The 15,118-nt window shown below is 31.8% G+C and overlaps 1 protein-coding gene across 1 annotated transcript; it reads left to right on the top strand.

Annotated features, from left to right (window-relative positions):
* The first annotated feature begins 352 nt into the window (after positions 1-352).
* Positions 353-1,949, top strand: LOC124921213 (uncharacterized protein At5g19025-like). Its single transcript, XM_047461842.1, has one exon. The coding sequence runs from the start codon at positions 694-696 to the stop codon at positions 1,363-1,365; it is 672 nt and encodes a 223-aa protein (XP_047317798.1). The 5' UTR covers positions 353-693; the 3' UTR covers positions 1,366-1,949.
* The last annotated feature ends 13,169 nt before the right edge of the window (positions 1,950-15,118 follow it).

Here is a 15,118-nt window from a genome sequence, read left to right as displayed (position 1 = left end):
TTTTTTTTTAGATTGTTCTTTTTTTTCAATAAATTAATTTTTATCACATAAAATTTCATTATTTAGACTTAGTGGGCTAATGAATTATGTTGGACTTGATTCACTTCTCTAGAGTATTGGGTCTTCACTAACTTATCTTTTATCTTAAATCCAATTGTCAATAGGTGTTTGAAAAGTCAGAAAATTATATGTATAAAATCTTTAATATTTAAATAAAAAAAATAATTATTATTTTAGCATAATAAAGAATTCAAATAAATATTTATACATACGTCTTTATGCTAAAATAATAATTATTTAATTTAAATAATATATAAAATCAAAATTACCCCAAATCAATCAAACCCGATCTCGTATACGTGTATGACCCGTCTCTCTAAGGAGGCGATAGAGATTACAGAAACGGCGAGGAAGGAAGGAAGGAGATATGTGAATCGTGTTCGTGTGTAATGAATTGTTCTCTCTCTTTCTCTCTCACACACTCTCACACACACATAGAGCTTCCATATCTCCAAGAGCAGACAAATTTCTCGATCTTTTGATCGTTTCTATCGGTTTCTTCTGCAACTTGGAACCTCTATCCAAAATACCCACATATCATTTTAACTTAATTTGAAGGAAAACACTCCGCCGGCGATTTCCTATCTTCATTAACCCCCTCAATCGTTCTTCAATAAACACTTTCTGGTTCAAATGGTCTGTTTCCATAATGTTTCAGTCGATGAGCAGATTAACAACATGTCAAAATCATCCAATTCATCTTACCCATGTTCCAGATTGAAACCAAGTAATCAACTTCAAAGGAAACAAAGATCAACCCAATCGCCAGGTTGTCATCAATCTCGTTCAGCCATAATCGACATCTTCATCCTAATTGCTGTTATTTCTGCATGTACCTTTCTTCTATTTCCTTATCTCAAGATTCTAACCCGCACCCTGTTCCAAATCATTCCGATTATCGTTATCTCGGTCAAACATGAGATTTCAGCAACTCCTTTGATTTACGGATATCTAGGTCTGTGTGTTCTGTTTGTAACAGTAGCAGCTGTTTTAGCAATCCCCGCATGTTTGAACAAGAGATGTCGAAGACCAGGATGTAAGGGGATGAGAAAGGCGGCTGAATTCGATATCCAGCTTGAAACTGAAGACTGTTTGAAGAATTCAAGTGGGTTTAGTTCTAATGAAGGTGTGAAGAAAGGACTGTTTGAATTGCCAAGAGATTATCATAAAGAACTTGAAGCTGAGTTGAAGAAGATGGCACCTCTTAATGGGAGAGCTGTTCTTGTGTTTAGGGCAAGATGTGGATGTTCTGTTGGAAGGATGGAGGTTCCTGGACCTAGGAAGAATCGAAAGGTTAAAAAGTAGTTCATAAACTTACTTTGGAAACTTCAATATATAATAAATAAACCAACCCTTTGGGAAAACTTGAATAAACAATTAAACAGTATACATTTGCTTGAATGATTTTGAACTTTTGCTGTTAGTCTCTGCCATGGTTGTTGATCCATCTTGTTGTACCATGATATCTATTTGTTTTTTGATTTGATATGCTACCATAAAGAAAACCCAATCAGAAAACCAATTGTTAGATGCCATTTAGTCTTTTCTGCAGAAGATCATGAGCTATATATATATATATATATTGGTTGATCTTGTATCTTGTTTAAATTCTGCTCTAAACAAAGGAACATGAAATCTTTGCAAACGCAGGTCCCTTGTGGGGTTGTAAGTAGCTTTAGATTTTTTTTATCAGTATAATACAATTTTCTCAATGGGGTTTTCTCTAAAGAACTATAGTTATCTTTTGGTTTAAAAAGAAAGCATTTTATAGTTTGTAATAGATCTATTTATTGATACTTTGATTGGGGTCCTTTTTTAAGTTGATGTGGTGACTCTTATCTTAGATCTTTCATGATTATAGAAATGGTTGGGAGACATCTTCTAGGTGATATGTAGGTTTAAGTATGTTTATGACTTGTATTCAAATGTAACATGTTTATATTGATAGGGTTTCTCGTTTGTATTTTCCCCATTATCTTCTTGATCTTGAAGTATGTGCTAAAATGTATCGGATTTGATTGTAACTTATTATATGTGTTGATCCTTGAAGTGTCCATTTGATTGTAACTTATGACTATGAAATCATTAATTAATATTAATATATATATATATATATATATGATAGCAAAGGCATGTCATACCACTATGTCAGCAGAATATATAAACAATAATCCACATAAAGTCGACCTTCGTCATCATTTAAATTTAGATGACTACCTAGGAATACATTGGATGTGACAACTCACAATACATAATATGATATATAAGGAGCATAATTGAAAAATGTTTTATTTTAATGACAATTATGATTTTCATTTCTATTTTTATATGAGAATATGGCCAGTTTGTGATTTATGTCCATTAACTAGTTTTTATTGTATTTTAATCAAGTTAATATTAAACAATTAATACTCATTCTTTGTTTGTGGGTATTGTATGTTGTTGTTGGTTTTCAATTTCTTATTTATTTATTTGAATTTTAGTAAATTATCATTACCCATATTTTATAATGGTGCGTCTCATCAAGGTAGTGTGTATTAGTGTAAAATATCCCCATATCCTTTTTAAGATAAATAATTCACCTTTAAAATAGTAATCTTTTTAGGTCTTGAATAGTACCGCAAATAACTATGGTTACTAATCCACTACTTAGAACAAGTTAACAACATTAACAACTAACTAATTAGTTAACCGAGTAATTAGACCAACATTTTATTCAAACAAATTCCTCCCTTAAACTAGAATATAACACCAGTCAAACTTCTCAAATCTTCAAAAGTCTCCAATTTCAAAGCATTTTTCATAATATCAGCCAATTGTTTTTATGTCCTGCAATGAACATTTTTCATAATATCAGCCAATTGTTCTTATGTCCTGCAATGAACAAAGTTAATCAAATTCTAATTGGATACATTTATTGATGAAGTGATAACGATTGTCAATATTCTTGCTTTTTCTTAATGCAAAACAACATTTTTAGACAATTTTATAGTGGAAATATTATAAAAAAACTGTAATGCATTTGGATTGTGACTGGTGGAGTTTTTTTTAGAATTCTTCTTATCCATTATACTTGACATACTATATAAGTGGCTACCACCAATTCAGTTTCAGTAGAGAAAAGTGTAACAATTGGTTATTTTTTAGATGACCATACTACAACTCTCTTTCCCATTATAAAAACATACCCAGATGTGCTTCTACGATCATCAACATCTCTTGCGTAATTACTATCAGTATACCCAACAAGTTCTCCTTATTTTCTTTTTTCATATAGTACATTCGTCCAACTGTCCTACTTATATACCTGAGTATCTTTTTTACAAAATTCGGATGCAGTTTAGTGGGTGACTCCATTTACCTATTTGCTATTCCAACTGAAAACATCAAGTCTAGTCTAGTGACTGTGAGATATCTCAATCTACCAACCATTTGTTTGTATCCGATTGAATCGACTTTATTTCCACTTTCGTCCTTGTTAAATTTAGCTCTAGAAACAATTAGATTTTGGACAGGATTACAACCAGTTAATCCAAATCTTTTCAACATCTCACATGCATATTTTTCTGGTTTATGAAAGTCCCACTACTATCTTGCTATACCTCAACCCCATAAAAAATTTCATCAATCCAAGGTCTATATCAAAATCTTGCATCATACCTTTTTTTAAGACATCAATCATTTATTCACTACTTTCTGTTAAAACTAAACCATCACATACAAGTTAACGATCAATATTTTAACAAACAAAGTTGGTTCAGATGAGCCCTTTTCAAAGCCTTGTTATATTAAGTAAGCTTCATTTCTGCTGAACTAAGCCCTTGAAACTTATTTTAATCCATACAAAGTTTTTCTAGTTTATAAACTTTGTCATCTTCCCCTTTTTTTCTCAAATCCATTGGGCTGGCCAATAAATACTTTTTTCAAGTAGTTTTCAGTAAAAAAATGCACTATTCACATCAATTTGATAGAGATTCCACCTTTTTGAGTAACAATTGCAATGATCATACGAATAGTATCCCAGCGAACTATAGGAGCAAATACTTCGTTATAGTCAATGCCTTATTTTTTGCGTATCCTTTAACAACTAGTCTGGCCTTATGTTTATCGACTTCTCCATTCTCATTGAGTTTAGTTTTAAAAACCCACTTCACTCCTATCTTTTTTTCTAAAATTGGATGCTTCACTAACTTCTATGTATTATTTATCTCAATGACTGGTATTTCTTGGTTCATTGCTTCTTTTCACTTGCCATTGAGTGCAGTTTCTTCATAAGTGACTGGATCAAGAGTAACTAATAAAGTCACATCACTTCATCCTTTTTCTCTAATAAGTTTTCATTAAATACATAGTCTTTGTGCCATTCAGGGACCCTTCTAATTCTTCCTGATTGAACAGTAAGTTGAGTAGGTTGAATTACTGTTGTTTCTTGAGATGAGATAGAAATAGTAGATTGGTTTGTTGTTATTTCTTCAGAAGATGAGCCGGAATACTCAAGTTCCTCTTCATTTTCTACAACATATTTTTTCTTCTGCTTCACTTTCTGTTTTCAATCACACCACTTTTTCAAACTACTCCATTATAAACTTCAGACATTTCTTTTTTCCAGTCTCACTATTTTCTTTCTTCGAATATCACATCTTTTCTCACGATGACCTTTCTTAACATTGGATCATTGAGTTTAGATGTTTTAGATTCTCTACTAATGCCAAAAAAATATGCAAATATGACTCTTATCATCAAGTTTATGTCTTCTTTGTACAGAAATTAAGGTGTGAGCCATGCAACCAAAACTTTCAAATGACTTACATATAGTTTTATGTTGCTCCATACTTCTTTTGGAGTTAATTTCTGTAAAGTAAAAGTGTGATTTATGTTCATTAGGTATATACACTAGTCAATTGCTTTTGTCTAAAGCAGAAAAGTAAAACTGTGATTTCTGTTCATTAAGTATATACACTAGTCAGTTGCTTTTGCCTAAAACTCTTTAGACATTTCTCTACTAGCCAACATGTTCCTTACAAAGTTCATGATTTTCCTATTATTCTTTTCTGTAACTCCATTTTGCATTGGAGTAAAAGTTGTAGTCAATTGCCTCTTAATTCCTCTTTTCTTTTGGAGGTAAATTCCTCAAACGGTATGAAGGCAAGTCACTGTAATGCAAGTCACTGTAGTCCACTCTAATTTTTAACTATTAGCTTGAAGTTCTTAAATTTCTCAAACACATCAGAAGTGTTCTTGTGTTTCCTTTCTTTTTTGAACAAATCACATATAAAATATAACCATATTTTTCTATTATAATCATTAATAAAAGTTAATAGTTACATTTCCCTTCTATTAGAGACTAGAGTGATAGGACCACTAAGGTCTGAGTGAATTAATTACAGCTTCCTTGTGGCTCTCCATTTATTTAGACATTTTACCATCTTTTGAGAATGCATCTTTTATAGACTCTAATAATTAAGATGTCATATTCTATAGTGTCATAACAGAGATTCATTAGAAACAGTTTGAAGACATGTAGTTGTAGAGACTGTTTTTTTTATTCCATTAGTTTTTCTCTTCGAGTGTCATCTTCTCAGCATTGATCTTAAAGAGTCCATTTGTGCTCATATTTGTGGTCATTATTAATCCTCTTCTCGAATGATAGATTTTGCATTCATCGTCTAGCACAAGCAGCCCTATATACATTTCTATTGTAGCTGACACATACTTAAGAGGTTACATTTCAGCTCTAGAGCATAATAAATATCTTCAATCAATTGTTTAATGTCATCCACTTTAATTTGAATGCTTCCTTTTCCAATACAATAATTTTCATGTCATTTCACATTTTAACAGAGTGATTGAACTTGGTATCTAAGTGTGTGAACAAATGTAGTTCTCCACACATGTGATTTGAGCCATCTAAGTCTAGAAATCATTTATTATTCGTGTGCTCTGCTTGTACTTTTGGTGAAGCTGCTGTTGTAACCTCTGATTCAACATTAACGATAAGTAGCATTTCTTCTTCATCCTCTGCAGAATAATTTCTTTATTCCACACAAAACATTCAATCTGAAAATGTCTCAACTTCTTGCACTTGAAACATAATACGTGACTTGTAAAATGCCCTTCCTCTTCCGTCTCTTCCTCTATTTATTCCTCTGTTTTTTCCTCTTTCATTAACATAAACTTGATCTTCTTCCTTTCTTTAATGAGACATCACCCGATATTAATGAGTTCTAAGATTTTCAAGGTAGTGTGTATTAGTGTAAAATATCCCCCATATTCTTTTCAAGATAAATAATTCACCTTTAAAATAGTAATCTTTTTAGGTCTTGAATAGTACAGCAAATAACTATGGTTACTAATCCACTACTTAGAACAAGTTAAGAACAGTAACAACTAACCAACTAGTTAACTGAGTAATTAAACCAATATTTTATTCAAACAAATTCTAACAAATTCCTCCCTTAAACTATATTTTATTTTAGTTTAACTTTAGTGACACCAGTCAAACTTATCAAATCTTCAAAAGTCTCCAATTTCAAAGCATTTTTCATAATATTAGCCAATTGTTTTTATGTCATGCAATGAGCATTTTTCATAATATCAGCCAACTGTTCTTATGTCCTGCAACGAACAAGGTTTATCAAACTCTCATTGGATACATCTATTGATGAAGTGATAACGATTGTCAATATGCTTGCTTTTTCTTAATGCAAAACAACATTTTTAGACAATTTTATAGTGGAAATATTATAAAAAAAAAACTGTAATGCATTTGGATTGTGACTGATGGAGTTTTTTTTAGAATTCTTCTTATCCATTGTACTTGACATACTACATAAGTGGCTGCCACCAATTCAGTTTCAGTAGAGACAAGTGTAACAATTGGTTATTCTTTAGATGACCATACTACAACTCTTTCTCCCATTATAAAAACATATTCAGATGTGCTTCTACGATCATCAACATCTCTTGCGTAATTACTGTCAGTATACCCAACAAGTTCTCCTTATTTTCTTTTTTCATATAGTACATTCGTCCAACTGTCCTACTTATATACCTGAGTATCTTTTTTACAAAATTCGGATGCAATTTAGTGGGTGACTCCATGTACCTATTTGCTATTCCAACTGAAAACATATAGTCTAGTGACTGTGAGATATCTCAAGCTACCAACCATTTGTTTGTATCTGATTGAATTGACTTTATTTCCACTTTCATCCTTATTAAATTTAGTTATATAAACAATTAGATTTTGGACAGGAGTACAACCAGTTAATCCAAATATTTTCAACATCTCACATGCATATTTTTCTGGTTTATGAAAGTCCCACTACTATCTTGCTATACCTCAACCCCATAAAAAATTTCATCAATCCAAGGTCTATATCAAAATCTTGCATCATACCTTTTTTGAAGACATCAATCATTTATTCACTACTTCCTGTTAAAACTAAATCATCACATACAAGTTAACGATCAATATTTTAACAAACAAAGTTGGTTCAGATGAGCACTTTTCAAAGCCTTGTTCTATGAAGTACACTTCATTTCTGCTGAACTAAGCCCTTGAAACTTATTTTAATCAATACAAAGTTTTTTCTAGTTTATAAACTTTGTCATCTTCCCCTTTTTTTCTCAAATTCATTGGGCTGGCCAATAAATACTTTTTTCAAGTAGTTTTCAGTGAAAAAATGCACTATTCACATCAATTTGTTAGAGATTCCACCTTTTTGAGTAACAATTGCAATGATCATACGAATAGTATCCCAGCGTACTATAGGAGCAAATACTTCGTTATAGTCAATGCCTTATTTTTTAGCGTATCCTTTAACAACTAGTCTGGCCTTATGTTTATCAACTTCTCTTTAGTTTTAAAAACCCACTTCACTCCTATCTTTTTTTGCTCAAATTGGATGCTTCACTAGCTTCTATGTATTATTTATCTCAATGACTGATATTTCTTGGTTCATCGCTTCTTTTCACTTGCCATTGAGTGCAGTTTCTTCATAAGTGACTGAATCAAGAGTAACTAATAAAGTCACATCACTCCATACTTTTTCTTTAATAAGTTTTCATTAAATACATTCTTTGTGCCATTTAGGGACCCTTCTAATTCTTCCCGATTGGACAGTAAGTTGAGTAGGTTGAATTACTGTTGTTTCTTGAGATGACTTAGAAATAGTAGGTTGGTTTGTTGTTATTTCTTCAGAAGATGAGCCGGAAGACTCAAGTTCCTCTTCATTTTCTACAACATATTTTTTCTTCTGCTTCACTTTCTGTTTTCAATCACACCACTTTTTCAAACTACTCCATTATAAACTTCAGACATTTCTTTTTTCTAGTCTCACTATTTTCTTTTTCGAATATCACATCTTTTCTCACAATGACCTTTCTTAACATTGGATCAATGAGTTTAGATATTTTAGATTCTCTACTAATGCCAAAATAATATGTAAATATGACTCTTATCATCAAGTTTATGTCTTCTTTGTACAGAAACTAAGGTGTGAGCCATGCAACCAAAACTTTCAAATGACTTACATATAGTTTTATGTTGCTCCATACTTCTTTTGGAGTTAATTTCTGTAAAGTAAAAGTGTGATTTCTGTTCATTAGGTATATACACTAGTCAGTTATTTTTGTCTAAATCAGAAAAGTAAAAGTGTGATTTCTGTTCATTAAGTATATACACTAGTTAGTTGCTTTTTCCTAAAACTCTTTAGACATTTCTCTACTAGCCAACATGCTCCTTACAAAGTTCATGATTTTCCTATTATTCTTTTCTGTAACTCCATTTTGCAGTGGAGTAAATGTTGTAGTCAATTGCCTCTTAATTCCTCTTTTCTTTTGGAGGTAAATTCCTCAAACGGTACGAAGGCAAGTCACTGTAGTCCACTCTAATTTTTAACTATTAGCTTGAAGTTCTTAAATTTCTCAAAAACACCAGATGTGTTCTTGTCTTTCCTTTCTTTTTTTGAACAAATCACATATAAAATATAACCATATTTTTCTATTTTAATAATTAATAAAAGTTAATAGTTACATTTCCTCTCCATTAGAGGCTAGAGTGATAGGACCACTAAGGTCTGAGTGAATTAATTACAGCTTCCTTGTGACTCTCCATTTATTTAGACCTTCTACCATCTTTTGAGAATGCATCTTTTATATACTCTGATAATTAAGATGTCATATTCTATAGTTTCATAAGAGGGATTCATTAGAAATAGTTTGAAGACATGTAGTTTTAGAGACTGTTTTTTTTATTCCATTAGTTTTTCTCTTCGAGTGTCATCTTCTCAGCATTGATCTTAAAGAGTCCATTTGTGCTCATATTTGTGGTCATTATTAATCCTCTTCTTGAATGTTAGATTTTGCATTCATCGTCTAGCACAAGCAGCTCTATATACATTTCTATTGTAGCTGACACATACTTAAGAGGTTACATTTCAGCTCTAGAGCATAGTAAATATCTTCAATCATTTGTTTAATGTCATCCACTTTAATTTGAATGCTTCCTTTTCCCAATACAATAATTTTCATGTCATTTCACATTTTAACAGAGTGATTGAACTTGGTATCTAAGTGTGTGAACAAATGTAGTTATCCACACCTGTGATTTGAGCCATCTAAGTCTAGAAACAATTCATTATTCGTGTGCTCTGCTTGTACTTTTGATGGAGCTGATGTTGTAACATCTGATTGAACATTAGCCATAAGTAGCATTTCTTCTTCATCATCTACAGAATAATTTCTTTATTCCACTCAGAATATTCAATCTAAAAATGTCTCAACTTCTTGCATTTGAAACATTCAATACGTGACTTGTAAAATACCCTTCCTCTTCTGCCTCTTCCTCTATTTATCCCTCTGTTTTTTCCTCTTTCATTAACATAAACTTGATCTTCTTCCTTTTCATTGTGCTTGAATTTGTGCTCGTGTATAGCCAACGAGCTTTGTAGTTCATCGACTGACTTGGATCTGACATCGCTGGCTTCTTCTATTGAAACCACAACGTAGGTAAACTTTTCAGTCAAGGTTCTCAAGATTTTTTCTACGATAATGGTGTCTAACATTGATGAAGTGATAACGATTGTCAATATGCTTGCTTTTTCTTAATGCAAAACAACATTTTTAGACAATTTTATAGTGGAAATATTATCAAAAAAAAAACTGTAATGCATTTGGATTGGATTGGATTGGATTGTGACTGATGGAGTTTTTTTTAGAATTCTTCTTATCCATTGTACTTGACATAATTGGTTATTTTTTAGATGACCATACTACAACTCTTTCTCCCATTATAAAAACATACCCAGATGTGCTTCTACGATCATCAACATCTCTTGCGTAATTACTGTCAGTATACCCAACAAGTTCTCCTTATTTTTTTTTCATATAGTACATTCGTCCAACTGTCCTACTTATATACCTGAGTATCTTTTTTACAAAATTCGGATGCAATTTAGTGGGTGACTCCATGTACCTATTTGCTATTCCAACTGAAAACATCTAGTCTAGTGACTGTGAGATATCTCAAGCTACCAACCATTTGTTTGTATCTGATTGAATCGACTTTATTTCCACTTTCGTCCTTGTTAAATTTAGCTCTAGAAACAATTAGATTTTGGACAGGATTACAACCAGTTAATCCAAATCTTTTCTACATCTCACATGCATATTTTTCTGGTTTATGAAAGTCCCACTACTATCTTACTATACCTCAACCCTATAAAAAATTTCATCAATTCAAGGTCTATATCAAAATATTGCATCATACCTTTTTTTAAGACATCAATCATTTATTCACTACTTCCTGTTAAAACTAAATCATCACATAAAAGTTAACGATCAATATTTTAACAAACAAAGTTGGTTCAGATGAGCACTTTTCAAAGTCTTGTTCTATGAAGTAAGCTTCATTTCTGATGAACTAAGCCCTTGAAACTTATTTTAATCAATACAATGTTTTTTCTAGTTTATAAACTTTGTCATCTTCCCCATTTTTTCTCAAATTCATTGGGCTGGCCAATAAATACTTTTTTCAAGTAGTTTTCAGTGAAAAAATGCACTATTCACATCAATTTGATAGAGATTCCACCTTTGTTGAGTAACAACTGCAATGATCATACGAATAATATCCCAGCGAACTATAGGAGCAAATACTTCGTTATAGTCAATGCCTTATTTTTTAGCGTATCCTTTAACAACTAGTCTGGCCTTATGTTTATCAACTTCTCCATTCTTATTGAGTTTAGTTTTAAAAACCCACTTCACTCCTATCTCTTTTTCTCAAATTGGACGCTTCACTAGCTTCTATGTATTATTTATCTGAATGACTGATATTTCTTGGTTCATCGCTTCTTTTCACTTGCCATTGAGTGCAGTTTCTTCATAAGTGACTGGATCAAGAGTAACAAATAAAGTCACATCACTCCATCCTTTTTCTCTAATAAGTGTTCATTAAATACATAGTCTTTGTGCCATTCAGGGACCCTTCTAATTCTTCCCGATTGGACAGTAAGTTGAGTAGGTTGAATTACTGTTGTTTCTTAAGATGAGTTAGAAATAGTAGGTTGGTTTGTTGTTATTTCTTCAGAAGATGAGCTGGAAGACTCAAGTTCCTCTTCATTTTCTACAACATATTTTTTCTTTTGCTTCACTTTCTGTTTTCAATCACACCACTTTTTCAAACTACTCCATTATAAACTTCAGACATTTTTTTTCCAGTCTCACTATTTTCTTTCTTCGAATATCACATCTTTTCTCACAATGACCTTTCTTAACATTGGATCATAGAGTTTAGATGTTTTAGATTCTCTACTAATGCCAAAAAATATGCAAATATGACTCTTATCATCAAGTTTATGTCTTCTTTGTATAGAAACTATGCTGTGAGCCATGCAACCAAAACTTTCAAATGACTTACATATAGTTTTATGTTGCTCCATACTTCTTTTGGAGTTAATTTCTGTAAAGTAAAAGTGTGATTTCTATTCTTTAGGTATATACACTAGTCAGTTGCTTTTGCCTAAAACTCTTTAGACATTTCTCTACTAGCCAACATGCTCCTTACAAAGTTCATGATTTTCCTATTATTCTTTTCTGTAACTCCATTTTGCAGTGGAGTAAATGTTGTAGTCAATTGCCTCTTAATTCCTCTTTTCTTTTGGAGGTAAATTCCTCAAACGGTACGAAGGCAAGTCACTGTAGTCCACTCTAATTTTTAACTATTAGCTTGAAGTTCTTAAATTTCTCAAACACATTAGATGTGTTCTTGTCTTTCCTTTCTTTTTTGAACAAATCACATATAAAATATAACCATATTTTTCTATTGTAATCATTAATAAAAGTTAATAGTTACATTTCCCCTCCATTAGAGGCTAGAGTGATAGGACCACTAAGGTCTGAATGAATTAATTACAGCTTCCTTGTGGCTCTCCATTTATTTAGACATTTTACCATCTTTTGAGAATGCATCTTTTATAGACTCTGATAATTAAGATGTCATATTCTATAGTGTCATAACAGAGATTCATTAGAAACAGTTTGAAGACATGTAGTTGCAGAGACTGTTTTTTTTATTCTTTTAGTTTTTCACTTCGAGTGTCATCTTCTCAGCATTGATCTTAATGAGTCCATTTGTGCTCATATTTGTGGTCATTATTAATCATCTTCTCGAATGATAGATTTTTCATTCATCGTCTAGCACAAGCAGCCCTATATACATTTCTATTGTAGCTGACACATACTTAAGATGTTACATTTCAGCTCTAGAGCATAGTAAATATCTGCAATCAATTGTTTAATGTCATCCACTTTAATTTGAATGCTTCCTTTTCCCAATACAATAATTTTCATGTCATTTCACATTTTAACAGAGTGATTGAACTTGGTATCTAAGTGTGTGAACAAATGTAGCTCTCCACACATGTGATTTGAGCCATCTAAGTCTAAAAACCATTCATTATTTGTGTGCTCTGCTTGTACGTTTGGTGGAGCTGCTGTTGTAACCTCTGATTCAACATTAGCCATAAGTAGCATTTCTTCTTCATCCTCTGTAGAATAATTTATTTATTCCACTCAGAATATTCAATCTGAAAATGTCTCAACTTCTTGCACTTGAAACATTCAATACGTGACTTGTTAAATGCCCTTCCTCTTCCGCCTCTTCCTCTATTTATCCCTCTGTTTTTTCCTCTTTCATTAACATAAACTTGATCTTCTTCCTTTTCATTGTGCTTGAATTTGTGCTCGTGTATAGCCAACGAGCTTTGTAGTTCATCGACTGACTTGGATCTGACATCGTTGGCTTCTTCTATTGAAACCACAACGTAGGTAAACTTTTCAGTCAAGGTTCTTAAGATTTTTCTACGATAATGGTGTCTAACATTGTTTCTCCGTTGCTTCTCATCTGGTTTGCTACAGTCATAACCCTCGCGAAATACTTATTGATTGTTTCACTCTTCTTCATCTCTAGGATTTCAAATTTACGTCTTAGAGTGTTGAGTAGAGATCTCTTGACCCTCTCGTTGCCTCCAAATTTTCTTTTAAGAGACTCCCAAACAATCTTAGTTGAACTGCGGTCTAAGATTTGTTCAAAAGTAACTTTGTCCATTGCTGAAGTATTTCACTTTACAATCCTTGTTCTTTAGTTCTTCAATTTGAGTTTCGCTAAGACGGTCTACCTCTGCGCGTTCTTCAATATTTTTTCTATTAGATGCCACATCCTCTTGGCCTTAAGCAAATTTTCCATCAATTCATTTCAGTGGTCATAGTGTTGACCAGTGAAGGTGGGTAACCTTGCGAGGTTGTTGTCGTTCTTCTCGTCTATTCTTGTGAATCTAATGCGTCTTACTTCATCCATTTCGATTATAAATCAAACTCTCGATTGATTTTGATAGTTGAATCTGGCTCTGATACCAATTGTAAAATAGTAAATAAAAGCTTTTTCAAACTCATGATAATATTAATAAAAAAAAATAGGTCTTAAATAATATAGTTATTTGAAACTGTCAAATACTAACACTAACCCATTATTAAATAAACTGTCAAACACTAACTCATTACTTCAAACAAGTTAAAAGTAATATTAACTTAGTCTAACCAACTAATTCAAAAAAAAAAAAATATATATATATATATATATATATATGTCAACATTTTATTTAAACAAATTCTAACCAGAGCACCCCTAGATAGCCCAATAAAGTTGCAACAATGATCAATTCTCTCAAAAAGTTGTTAATCATGACTCACACAGGAATAATGTTCTTAGTTTGGTTTCTAGTTCCATCAAATTAAAGCATAATTACTAAGACCTACTTTTCACTTGGTGGTGGTTTGATCCCAAATCTAGGTTTTAACAATTTGTAGGTAAGAAATCTAACAATTTGTGGCCAAGAATTTGATCCAACATACAAGATTAGGTTGTTTTTGGAAACTGCAAGTTTGGATGTTTGAAACCAACTTTGCTTTCAAAACTCTCGAAAGTAGGGCCCGCTTGTATATTGGAATTATTGTGCCTATGTTTTATTCATCTATCGCATGCATAAATCTACACTCATATTATATTATGAGGTGGTTTTGTTTTCATTAATGTCTTATCTCTACTTTGTGTCTGCCTGCCTGCTTATCTTTTATTTATTTTTTTAATTATATATATATATTAATTCATCTATCATCCTTCTTTATTTGTTTTAAAAGCTTCTCTTTTTTTTCTTTTTTTTCACTTCACTTTATTTTTTTTATAAATTAAGTTATTTTATTGAATGAATTACCAAATATTATTTAGTAAAATTATAATAATGAATTTTGATATTTTAATTAATGAATTAAGTTATTTGATTCCTCAAATGGACACTTAAATGTTTAAAGTCAGTTACCTTCTATTGGTTGATTAGAAGTAAGGGTGTTCATCGTTTCGGGTTATTCGAGTTTTCGATCGGGTTTTTCGAATTTTTATTTTTTTAAGCAAATTCGAAAACCGAACCGATTTGAATAAATTCGAATTCGGTTTATTCGAATTCGCTCGGATATTCGGTTTAGACCAAATATAGAACATCAC

Source organism: Impatiens glandulifera, chromosome 1, assembly GCF_907164915.1.
Source record: "Impatiens glandulifera chromosome 1, dImpGla2.1, whole genome shotgun sequence".
Lineage (NCBI taxonomy): Eukaryota > Viridiplantae > Streptophyta > Magnoliopsida > Ericales > Balsaminaceae > Impatiens > Impatiens glandulifera.
Note: the sequence above shows the minus strand (reverse complement) of the source record. Positions and strands in the feature narration are given on the sequence as shown.